We start from the raw sequence: 12346 nt of genomic DNA, 5'->3' as shown, positions 1-12346 counted from the left end.
CAGAACTGCCACTATCAGTTTCAGACGCTGCCGTTTGGATTGTCCACGGCACCCCGGGTCTTTACCAAAGTAATGGCCGAAATGATGATACTCCTTCGAAGGAAGGGAGTTTTAATTATCCCTTACTTGGACGATCTCCTGATAAGGGCAAGATCCAGGGAACAGTTGGTAGTCGGGGTAGCACTATCTCAAGTAGTGTTGCAGCAGCACGGTTGGATTTTCAATATTCCAAAATCGCAGCTGATCCCGACGACACGTCTTCTATTCCTAGGGATGATCCTGGACACAGTCCAGAAAAAGGTGTTTCTCCCGGAGGAGAAAGCCAGGGAGTTATCCGAGCTAGTCAGAAACCTCCTAAAACCAGGCCAAGTGTCAGTGCATCAATGCACAGGGGTCCTGGGAAAAATGGTGGCTTCCTACGAAGCAATCCCATTCGGCAGATTCCACGCAAGAACTTTCCAGTGGGACCTGCTGGACAAATGGTCCGGATCGCATCTTCAGATGCATCAGCGGATAACCCTGTCACCAAAGACAAGGGTGTCTCTCCTGTGGTGGTTGCAGAGTGCTCATCTTCTAGAGGGCCGCAGATTCGGCATTCAGGACTGGGTCCTGGTGACCACGGATGCCAGCCTGCGAGGCTGGGGAGCAGTCACACAGGGAAGAAATTTCCAGGGCTTGTGGTCAAGCCTGGAGACATCACTTCACATAAATATCCTGGAGCTAAGGGCCATTTACAATGCTCTAAGCCTAGCAAGACCGCTGCTTCAAGGTCAGCCGGTGCTGATCCAGTCAGACAACATCACGGCAGTCGCCCACGTAAACAGACAGGGCGGCACAAGAAGCAGGAGGGCAATGGCAGAAGCTGCAAGGATTCTTCGCTGGGCGGAAAATCATGTGATAGCACTGTCAGCAGTGTTCATTCCGGGAGTGGACAACTGGGAAGCAGACTTCCTCAGCAGGCACGACCTCCACCCGGGAGAGTGGGTGTTATGAACCACAGGTAGTGGTTCATTCCTATTTTATGTTTATAAAGTTGTCTTGCATGCCAGGATTTCCTGTTGCTCTGTTTTAGAATACTCTTGTCTGCTGCCGCTGGTGAGTCTGTGTAATTGCAGCTTGTTCCCTTGTGTTCAGCCTCACCTGGCTGCTAATTGCATCTGGTCAGTTTGGAATCATGCAACAAGGCAGCTGCATGGGATTATTAATTAGGCCTCTCTGTTATATGCTGGCTGTTTGCAATTCACAGATGCTGGTGATATTCCTGGGTTTTCAGTCTGCTTGAGTTCTGAGCTTGGTTCCTGCTAGTTCCTGAGCTTCCTGTGTCGATTCCTGTGTCAGTCCCTGTGTCGATTCCTATGTCTGATCCCGTGTCCTGCCGTGAGGCGTTCCTGTCCTGAGGTCCAGTACCTTTGCCTGTGCAAGTTTCTGGCTTCTTGGTGTCCACCGGTCTGTCGTTTGGGATTCTGCCTGTCCTCCAGTTCTGAGAGTCTGTGTCAGCAGCATTGGGAGTTCCTGTCCGTTTGCCAGTATTCGTACCGGTTCCGTGAGTAGCGGCACGGCCGCGTCCGTCGGCTTAGGCCGCCGTATTCCCTTATTTCTGTCACTGGTGTTTTGCAGAGGGTTCTGCTTATGCTGTCACCGCCGGTACACAAAAGTATTGTGTCGGCGTGTGGTCAGCATTTCCTTTGTTGTTCTTTTCCTTTGGCGGCAAGCCGCACATACTTTGGTTTTAGGTTTGTTAGTAGCCCCTGGCCTTGTTGTTTAGTCAGAGGGCCCCTTGTTATCACCCTGTCTCGGTTCACTCTTTGTCTCTCATTAAGACCTGAGGGGGCATCGAAGTTGGGCAGACGTAATCCGCCCTTCAAACGCGGCTGCCATGGGCTCAAGCAACCATAGTCTCGCAAGAGTGTACTGACAGCACGGGTGAGACAACGGAGATAGGGCGCCAGGGGCTATTCCCTTTCCATTCCCCTTTCCCAGCATTACGTCCTGGTGCTCTGGACTCGCTTCATAACATCTCCCTTGTTCTGAGCACCAGGAACCTAACATTATCACCAGCCATACCACAAAAAAGAAATAAAACTTTTTTTCTTTTTTGGCCCAGTCCAGTGTCTAGTCTAGAATCCAGTCCAGTGTTTAGAATCCAGTCCGGTGTTTAGAATCCAGTCCGGTGTTTAAAAAAAAATAAAATAAAAAAAAAAAGGCTTGTTTTGTTTAGCAAAATTTAGTCTTGCCTTGCCTTGCCTTGCCTTGCCTTGTCTTGTCTTGTCTTGCCTTGTCTTGTCTTGTCTAGTTTTAAATCCTCCTATGTCTACTATGCAAGCCCTGCAGGCATCTCTCGCAGCCCTGAACTCTGTATTCAGTGCTTTGAGACCAGAGCGACTAGAAGTTTTGCAGCAATCCCTAAAGCAACTGCAAAACCTTCTGACTAAAATCTTGCTCATTTTGCCAGAAGTCGTTGAGAGTACATCTATCTCTAAAGAGACTCTTGCTCACAGTATGGTGACAAGAGAATCCTCTGGTTTAATTGAAGAGAAAAGGTTTAAAAGTTTTCTGCGGCCCAGGCTCTCAGAAGAGGAGCGTCTGCGTCGCAGAAACTTAAACTTATGCCTATATTGTGGGGGGTTTAGGCCATTATCTGCAGACCTGTGAGTTGCGCAAGCCAAAGTGTGGTGACGAGTCTTGCCCTCTGGCCAAGTTGAGTCATGATACAAGACCTACTCCTGTCTCTACTGTGGCAGAGGTACTTGTCACACAACCCACACAAAAAAGCTCTCTGTCCTATAATTGGGGTCCTTGGGCAAGGGAGCCCCATTATAGATTCAGGAATCAAAAGAGAATGTTTCTCTCCTCTCTTGAGGTTCCTGTGGAAGCGGAGTTGCAAGTCCCTGGAGTGGTGCCTGATGCCCAGGGTCCTGGAGTGGTGCCCGATGCCCAGGGTCCTGGAGTGGTGCCCGATGCCCAGGGTCCTGGAGTGGTGCCCGATGCCCAGGGTCCTGGAGTGGTGCCCGATGCCCAGGGTCCTGGAGTGGTGCCCGATGCCCAGGGTCCTGGAGTGGTGCCCGATGCCCAGGGTCCTGGAGCGGTGCCCGTAGCCCAGAGTGCTGGAGCGGTGCCCGTAGCCCAGAGTGCTGGAGCGGTACCCGATGCCCAGAGTGCTGGAGCGGTACCCGATGCCCAGAGTGCTGGAGCGGTACCCGATGCCCAGAGTGCTGGAGCGGTACCCGATGCCCAGAGTGCTGGAGCGGTACCCGATGCCCAGAGTGCTGGAGCGGTACCCGATGCCCTAGCTTATAGAGGGACATCAAATATTATAGTTCAGGTGTCCATACCGGAAGGGGTCTCAGAAGCTGTTACCCCAGGTAGGGACTTGAAAAGCGCAACCCTAGAAAAGGTCTCTAAAACCATAGTTCTTGAGGGGAACTCGAGAAGCAAAACCCCAGAAGGGATCTTTGAAGTAATATCCCCAAGTGGGGTCTCGAGAGACGCAGCCCCAAAGAAGGGTCTAGAAGTCGCTTCCCCAGGAAAGAACTTAAGAAGCATAGCATTAGTGGAGGATCTGAACGTTATTGCTTCAGCAAAAGTCCCGGAAGTCATAGTCCCGGGAGAACTTTCGATAATTATCGACTCAGAGAGGGAGGCCGATGGCCCGATCCCAGTCAGGGAGGCCAACGGCCCGGTCCCAGTAAAAGAATCCGAGGTGCTGGCCCCAGCGGGGTTCTCGGAGGCCACTGCCCCAGCGGGGTTCTCGGAGGCCACTGTCCCAGCGGGGTTCCCGGAGGCCACTGTCCCAGCGGGGTTCCCGGAGGCCACTGTCCCAGCGGGGTTCCCGGAGGCCACTGTCCCAGCGGGGTTCCCGGAGGCCACTGTCCCAGCGGGGTTCCCGGAGGCCACTGTCCCAGCGGGGTTCCCGGAGGCCACTGTCCCAGCGGGGTTCCCGGAGGCCACTGCCCCAGCGGGGTCCCCGGAGGCCACTGCCCCGGGTGGGGTTCAGAAAGTCACTGCCCCGGGTGGGGTTCAGAAAGTCTCAGCCCCAGGTGGGGTTCAGAGAGTCTCAGCCTCGAGTAAGGTCAATAGTGACCAGGTCCTAGCAAAGCACTCCAGTCAGTCAGATGAGAAGGAAACAGATCCTGACTCTGATATCTCAACATCCATAACCTTTGATGGGGACTTCGCCCAATTTCTGGCGCTTTTCAAACACTATTACACTATTATGTTGTCTAGACCATTTCTGGGCATCACTTCAGAAAACCTTGGGCTCTATCTGATTTATTCTTTTAGAGGAGAGCCTTCTGAGTGGGCAACCAGCCTAATGAAAGCTGAAGATCCCATTCTTCAGGATCCCCTAGCATTCTGTGATGCAATTGTTAAAAGATATGGTTCTAAAGAAATTGGTTCAGGTTCCTCTAAGTCACCCGTCTTGTCTGCTGAGAGTCCACCAAATACTGTAAACTTTGCACAAGAGTCCCAGCCCGATGTTTTGACTGCAGGATGTGCTTTTTTGACTTCTTCTTCTTCTAATAATAGTACTTTACCAGAAAGTTCAGCTCCCAAGGGTAAGAGACCTGTCTATGATTTGAACGCAGCCTTGCTGGGTGGTACCATCAGTTCAGACAATGTTTGGGGAATTACCTTGGTCAGACCTAAAGAGCTTTGTAAAAAGAAGAAGAAGAAAAAGAAATAATTTTTGACTCTTGCCTTGATAAAAAAAAATAAAAAGAATTTTTTTTTTTTTTTCCTTGTCTTGTGTCCAGTGGCCACCATCAAGGGGAGGGCACTGTTACAAGTTGTTGCTACAACTTGTTTTTTGTTTTCTTGTCTGTTAGACCAGTGTCAGGTGTTTTTTTTTTTTTTTTTTTTTGTGTGTTTTGTATCCCTTGTTCTGGATAGTCTGAATTTTGGGGTCTTTTGACCCCTCCTCAAGGGGGGGGTAATGTTATGAGCCACGGCTGTGGCTCATTCCTGTTTTGCAGTTTTGTTCTGTATTTCATGTTATACTTCTGTTTATGTTCCCCGTGGGTGTCATGGGGTGCTCGGAGCTCACCCTTAAGGAGGGGATACTGTTATGAACCACAGGTAGTGGTTCATTCCTATTTTATGTTTATAAAGTTGTCTTGCATGCCAGGATTTCCTGTTGCTCTGTTTTAGAATACTCTTGTCTGCTGCCGCTGGTGAGTCTGTGTAATTGCAGCTTGTTCCCTTGTGTTCAGCCTCACCTGGCTGCTAATTGCATCTGGTCAGTTTGGAATCATGCAACAAGGCAGCTGCATGGGATTATTAATTAGGCCTCTCTGTTATATGCTGGCTGTTTGCAATTCACAGATGCTGGTGATATTCCTGGGTTTTCAGTCTGCTTGAGTTCTGAGCTTGGTTCCTGCTAGTTCCTGAGCTTCCTGTGTCGATTCCTGTGTCAGTCCCTGTGTCGATTCCTATGTCTGATCCCGTGTCCTGCCGTGAGGCGTTCCTGTCCTGAGGTCCAGTACCTTTGCCTGTGCAAGTTTCTGGCTTCTTGGTGTCCACCGGTCTGTCGTTTGGGATTCTGCCTGTCCTCCAGTTCTGAGAGTCTGTGTCAGCAGCATTGGGAGTTCCTGTCCGTTTGCCAGTATTCGTACCGGTTCCGTGAGTAGCGGCACGGCCGCGTCCGTCGGCTTAGGCCGCCGTATTCCCTTATTTCTGTCACTGGTGTTTTGCAGAGGGTTCTGCTTATGCTGTCACCGCCGGTACACAAGTATTGTGTCGGCGTGTGGTCAGCATTTCCTTTGTTGTTCTTTTCCTTTGGCGGCAAGCCGCACATACTTTGGTTTTAGGTTTGTTAGTAGCCCCTGGCCTTGTTGTTTAGTCAGAGGGCCCCTTGTTATCACCCTGTCTCGGTTCACTCTTTGTCTCTCATTAAGACCTGAGGGGGCATCGAAGTTGGGCAGACGTAATCCGCCCTTCAAACGCGGCTGCCATGGGCTCAAGCAACCATAGTCTCGCAAGAGTGTACTGACAGCACGGGTGAGACAACGGAGATAGGGCGCCAGGGGCTATTCCCTTTCCATTCCCCTTTCCCAGCATTACGTCCTGGTGCTCTGGACTCGCTTCATAACATCTCCCTTGTTCTGAGCACGAGGAACCTAACAGTGGGGACTTCACCCAGAAGTCTTCCACATGATTGTGAACCGTTGGGAAAAACCAAAGGTGGACATGATGGCGTCCCGCCTCAACAAAAAACTAGACAGGTATTGCGCCAGGTCAAGGGACCCTCAGGCAATAGCTGTGGACGCTCTGGTAACACCGTGGGTGTACCAGTCAGTGTATGTGTTCCCTCCTCTGCCTCTCATACCCAAGGTACTGAGAATTATAAGACGGAGAGGAGTAAGAACTATACTCGTGGCTCCGGATTGGCCAAGAAGGACTTGGTACCCGGAACTTCAAGAGATGTTCACAGAGGACCCGTGGCCTCTACCTCTAAGAAGGGACCTGCTCCAGCAAGGACCCTGTCTGTTCCAAGACTTACCGCGGCTGCGTTTGACGGCATGGCGGTTGAACGCCGGATCCTGAAGGAAAAAGGCATTCCGGATAAAGTCATCCCTACCCTGATCAAAGCCAGGAAGGATGTAACCGCAAAGCATTATCACCGCATTTGGCGTAAATATGTTGCGTGGTGCGAGGCCAGGAAGGCCCCTACAGAGGAATTTCAACTGGGTCGATTCCTGCATTTCCTGCAAACAGGAGTGTCTATGGGCCTGAAATTGGGGTCCATTAAGGTTCAAATTTCGGCCCTGTCGATTTTCTTCCAGAAAGAACTGGCTTCAGTTCCTGAAGTTCAGACGTTTGTCAAGGGGGTGCTGCATATACAGCCTCCTTTTGTGCCTCCAGTGGCACCTTTGGGATCTCAATGTAGTTTTGGGGTTCCTCAAATCACATTGGTTTGAACCACTTAAATCTGTGGATTTAAAACATCTCACATGGAAAGTGGTCATGCTGTTGGCCCTGGCTTGGGCCAGGCGCGTGTCAGAATTGGCGGCTTTATCCTGTAAAAGCCCTTATCTGTTTTTCCATTCGGACAGGGCGGAATTGAGGACTCGTCCTCAGTTTCTCCCTAAGGTGGTGTCAGCGTTTCACCTGAACCAGCCTATTGTGGTGCCTGCGGCTACTAGGGACTTGGAGGACTCCAAGTTGCTGGACGTTGTCAGGGCCCTGAAAATATATGTTTCCAGGACGGCTGGAGTCAGAAAATCTGACTCGCTGTTTATCCTGTATGCACCCAACAAGCTGGGTGCTCCTGCTTCTAAGCAGACGATTGCTCGTTGGATTTGTAGTACAATTCAGCTTGCACATTCTGTGGCAGGCCTGCCACAGCCAAAATCTGTAAAAGCCCATTCCACAAGGAAGGTGGGCTCATCTTGGGCGGCTGCCCGAGGGGTCTCGGCTTTACAACTTTGCCGAGCAGCTACTTGGTCAGGGGCAAACACGTTTGCTAAATTCTACAAATTTGATACCCTGGCTGAGGAGGACCTGGAGTTCTCGCATTCGGTGCTGCAGAGTCATCCGCACTCTCCCGCCCGTTTGGGAGCTTTGGTATAATCCCCATGGTCCTTACGGAGTTCCCAGCATCCACTAGGACGTCAGAGAAAATAAGAATTTACTTACCGATAATTCTATTTCTCGTAGTCCGTAGTGGATGCTGGGCGCCCGTCCCAAGTGCGGATTGTCTGCAATACTTGTACATAGTTATTGTTAACTAAATCGGGTTATTGTTGTTGTGAGCCTTCTTTCCAGAGGCTCCTCTGTTATCATGCTGTTAACTGGGTTTAGATCACAAGTTGTACGGTGTGATTGGTGTGGCTGGTATGAGTCTTACCCGGGATTCAAAATCCTTCCTTATTGTGTACGCTCGTCCGGGCACAGTATCCTAACTGAGGCTTGGAGGAGGGTCATGGGGGGAGGAGCCAGTGCACACCAGGTAGTCCTAAAGCTTTACTTTTGTGCCCAGACTCCTGCGGAGCCGCTATTCCCCATGGTCCTTACGGAGTTCCCAGCATCCACTACGGACTACGAGAAATAGAATTATCGGTAAGTAAATTCTTATTTTTTTTTACAAAAGAAGGCGACCATTAGATTGTGTTCTTGCTGACTCTAGTATTCTCTTCTATCAGGGAGAGAAGGGAGAAAAGGGAGAATCTGGCGGTGGAGGATATGGCCAAGCAATTCCAGGGCCTGCTGGTAATCCCGGATATCCAGGTTTGCCAGTAAGTGAGCTGTACGTTTTGTTCCAATGTTACCCATTTACAAGTTTCTCTGTGAACCTGGAAACTACTGCTGATAAGGGAGATGGGGGTCAAAGTGTTTATATTTATCTTGTGCTCCTGGCAGTGACGATGACATGGTGGGGGGTAGGATGGAGCTCCGGTGCTGAGAGTGTGCACACCTAACAAGAGGAATGGCTGTCACACACTGACTTGGCCAAACTCGCAAGTGCAGCCTGGGTAGGGAGCACAAAATGGGGCATGAGGTTAGGCTTGGTGGCTCTTCCTCTGTTATTTGGGTAATGCCCCTATCTCTGACTCACATAATACCTCCTTTCATTTGTCCAATATGTATGTAAAACCTATCCAATTTAAGTAATATCATCAATGTGTTCCCAGGGAAATAAAGGTGAGAGCGTCACAGGTCCACCAGGCCCACGCGGACCACCAGGTGCTCCCGGCGTTGGATATGAAGGAAGACAGGGTCAACCAGGCCCTCCTGGTCCTCCAGGACCTCCCGGGCCTCAATCGTATCCCGGACCTAATAGACCAGGTTAGTAGACTCTACTAGGTAACTGATGAACAACATGGCAATGCATTAATGTTACTATGACATTGCCGAGTGATTGGAACAAGAATAATAACAGTTAATTGAATCAATCATTTGTATTTCATAGCTGTGAGCATTCCAGGACCACCGGGACCTCCAGGACCACCGGGAATCCCAGGAGGGGCTGCAGGATCTTCTACGGTAAGACAGAGACATGAATTCATAGCATGTGCCGTATAGGAAGCCATTGTGGGCTGTTATTGAGTCACAGGGCATGCTGTTACTTGTAGTAGTGAGCCATAGGTCACCTATTGGCACACGTTAACAGTTTGTTTAATGTTTGGAATATATTGTATGGTAGTGTCGATTTTTAGGGGCATAAATTACTAAGGTGCGGGTTTTTAGAAGTGGAGACGTTGCCCTTCTTTATATTAATCTAATAATTTTGTTACATTAAATAAGTTTGGGAGGCACCGATAGCAGTGCCTCCCATTGACAACGGGAACGGGGATAAAGCGGGGGCCGGGGGCCAAGCAGTGGGCTGTAAAAGCCCATTAAAAAAAAGTTGAGAAAGCGGCACCTATGTAAGTGGCTTCACTAACAGGGACGGGCTTTCAGCCTACATCACAGCACGCTCCTGTCAGCGAGGCAGATATGATTGGACAGTGGATCCAGTGCTGGATCCACCCTCCAATCACCCATATGAGGCAGGGGGAAGCGGTGGTGGGTCCCGGCGGATGGCAGAGTCACACACCAGGCAGCAGAGGATATGAGAGCTGGGAGTGTGTGCGGCGGCGGCGGCTGGCGCTCTTCCCTCTCCTTTATCCTCCTCTGCCCTCCCAGCCAGCAACAGCACCGGCACCCACACTCTCCCAGAAGGGGGTCTCTGCACAGGACACGTCTGCCCAGGACCCAGGGGAGAGAGGGGGGCAGCTGGTCTGGACGTGTGCTACCTGCATACTCTGTGATAAAGCAGCAGTGCCTCCCTGGCCGTTGTCCTCACTGCATGTCACTGCCATACAGGGGGGGCACTGTGGGACATATTGGAAGGGGGGCACCATGTGACATATAGGGGAGGCATATTGGGGGGGGGCATGTGTGGCATATAGGAAGAGGGGCACTGTGGGGTAGGGTGTTAATTTTATTGGAAGAGGCCCCCTACCACTTAGTTGTCCAGGGCCCCCACCAGCATTAATCTGGCCCTGTATGTGAGTATCTCTTAAAAGTGACTCCTGTAAGAAGTAAGGTGCGTGCAGAGGGTGTAGCTGAATTGTTAAAGACCACCTTATTAGGTCATCGGTTTAATAATCCTTAAACCACATTTAAAACATCTAACTCCCCCCTCCCTTTTTTTATTCCTTAGGCTACAGTGCTGCAGACGTATCAGACCATGCTCAGCTTGGGTCACACTATGCGGGAAGGGACCATCGTGCTGGTGCTGGAACAGGCAGAACTATATGTACGAGTGAGAGACGGATTCCGGAAAATTATTGTGAGTTATCAACTTCTGAGAGCCATGAGCACATTTCTGAAAAATAGCGAGAATATTTTACATAAGTGTAACATGCAACCACCGCCAGGTAACTTACAGGAAAACCACAATGTCAGGTAAACAACAATGGGGGTTAACAGGTTTGTTAGTAAACCAAAAAATCACACTAAATGGGCAACACCATGCTGCACTGCAAGTGGGGCAGATGTAATATGTGCAGAGAGAGTTAGATTTGGGTGGGTTACATTGTTTCTGTGCAGGGTAATTACTGGCTGCTTTATGTTTACACTGCAATTTAGATTTCAGTTTGAACACACCCCACCCAAATCTAACTCTCTCTGCACATGTTACATCTGCCCCACCTGCAGTGCAGCATAGTTATGCCCAATTGCTAACTTTTTGGTTTGCTAACAAACCTGAATAAGGCCCCAAACCACCAAAAAGGCAATCAGGCGCTATAAAATCAAGAATGCCACTTACTATAAAGACCACATTAAGGGGGTAATTCAGACCTGATCGCTGCTGTGCAGTTTTGCACAGCAGCGATCAGATCTAAACTACGCATGCACCGCAATGCGCAGGTGCGACAGACAGCTGCAAAGCGAATCACCAGTCAGTGACAGGTTTGTGCAAAGGATCCATTCGCACGGGCGTTCGTAATGAGATTGACAGGAAGAGGGCGTTTGTAGGTGGCAACCGACCGTTTTCAGGGAGTGTTTGGAAAACGCAGGCGTGTCCATGCGTTTGAAGGGATGGTGTCTGACGTCAATTCCGGTCCCGGACAGGCTGATGTGATTGCAGCGGCTGAGTAAGTCCTGGGCTGCGCAGAGACTGCACAAGATCAGTTTGTACCGCTCTGCTACACATGCGATCGCACACTTGCACAGCAAAAATACACTCCCCCTGTAGGCGGCGACTATCTGATTGCAGGGCTGCAAAAATCGCTGCCCAGCGATCAGGTTTGAATTACCCCCTAAGCTGTTGCACTAAACTATAAGGCTTGCAATCATACAAGTACAATAAAGGGTAGAGCGCTGCTAGTGAGTAAGGGCCTAATTCAGACCTGATCGCTCGCTAGGGGTTTATTGTACTGCTGCGATCAGATAGTCGCTGCCTACAGGGGGAGTGTATTTTAGCTGTGCAATTGTGCGAACGCGTGTGTAGCAGAGCTGTACAAACAGATCTTGTGCAGTCTCTGAGTAATTCAGGACTTACTCAGCCGCTGCAAACACTTCAGCCTGTCCGGGACCGGAATTGACGTCAATAACCCTCCCTGCAAATGCATGGACACGCCTGCGTTTTTCCAACCACTCCCAGAAAATGGTCAGTTGACGCCCACAAACGGCCTCTTCCTGTCAATCTCCTTGAGATCGGATTATTTGCACAAACCCATCGCTGTGCGACGATCTGCTTTTGTACCTGTGAGACAGGCCTGCGCATTCGGTGCATACGCATGCGCAGTTCTGACCTGATCGCAGCGCTGCAAAAAACGCTAGCGAGCGATCAGGTCTGAATTACCCCCTATGTTAATTGTAAATGTCAATAACATTTTTATTGTTATAATAAATAAAAAAAATATGTAATTAATATAAATGTTAAAAAATACACATACAGCTGTAATAAATTCACAGGTCAAACGGTACAATATATAATTCTATCTGTGGACACAGAATACACAAAATTATGGTGATATATATGCATAAAATAAATAAAATGGTTTTCCACCTGAATGAAAGTTACACTTTATATACGTATTGCCATATTATCCTAGTCTCTGCAGATAATGTCCTTCTTTTATATTTGTTATTTTATATTTTATTCAAGATCCATACAATTTATATTCCATAGTTTTTGTGTTTATTATTTATTATAACAATTTTGGGCTGTGGATGGAAAACTGAGCACACAAACATGGGAGAACATACAAACTCAAGGCAGGGAGTGCCTTGCTTAGAATGAAGTGTTGTGTCTTAGTGTTGTGCAGCAGTTATGCTAACCTCGGGATCAGTATGCGATCCCTGCGGATGGGATGCCGGCGGTCACAATACCGACGTCGGCATACCGATGGTAAAG

General features: G+C 49.5%; 1 protein-coding gene across 4 annotated transcripts in view; it reads left to right on the top strand.

Moving 5' to 3' along the window:
• COL18A1 (collagen type XVIII alpha 1 chain) overlaps positions 1 to 12346 on the top strand; it is a 333914-nt gene that overhangs the window by 300957 nt on the left and 20611 nt on the right. For all 4 annotated transcript variants that reach the window (XM_063933311.1, XM_063933309.1, XM_063933308.1 and 1 more), the window contains 4 exons: positions 8142 to 8234; positions 8631 to 8784; positions 8909 to 8982; positions 10145 to 10273. In XM_063933311.1, coding sequence (XP_063789381.1) covers positions 8142 to 8234; positions 8631 to 8784; positions 8909 to 8982; positions 10145 to 10273 — 450 coding nt within the window. The remainder of the gene's footprint in view (positions 1 to 8141; positions 8235 to 8630; positions 8785 to 8908; positions 8983 to 10144; positions 10274 to 12346) is intronic.

The sequence above is a fragment of the Pseudophryne corroboree genome, chromosome 7, assembly GCF_028390025.1.
Source record: "Pseudophryne corroboree isolate aPseCor3 chromosome 7, aPseCor3.hap2, whole genome shotgun sequence".
Classification (NCBI taxonomy): domain Eukaryota; kingdom Metazoa; phylum Chordata; class Amphibia; order Anura; family Myobatrachidae; genus Pseudophryne; species Pseudophryne corroboree.
Note: the sequence above shows the minus strand (reverse complement) of the source record. Positions and strands in the feature narration are given on the sequence as shown.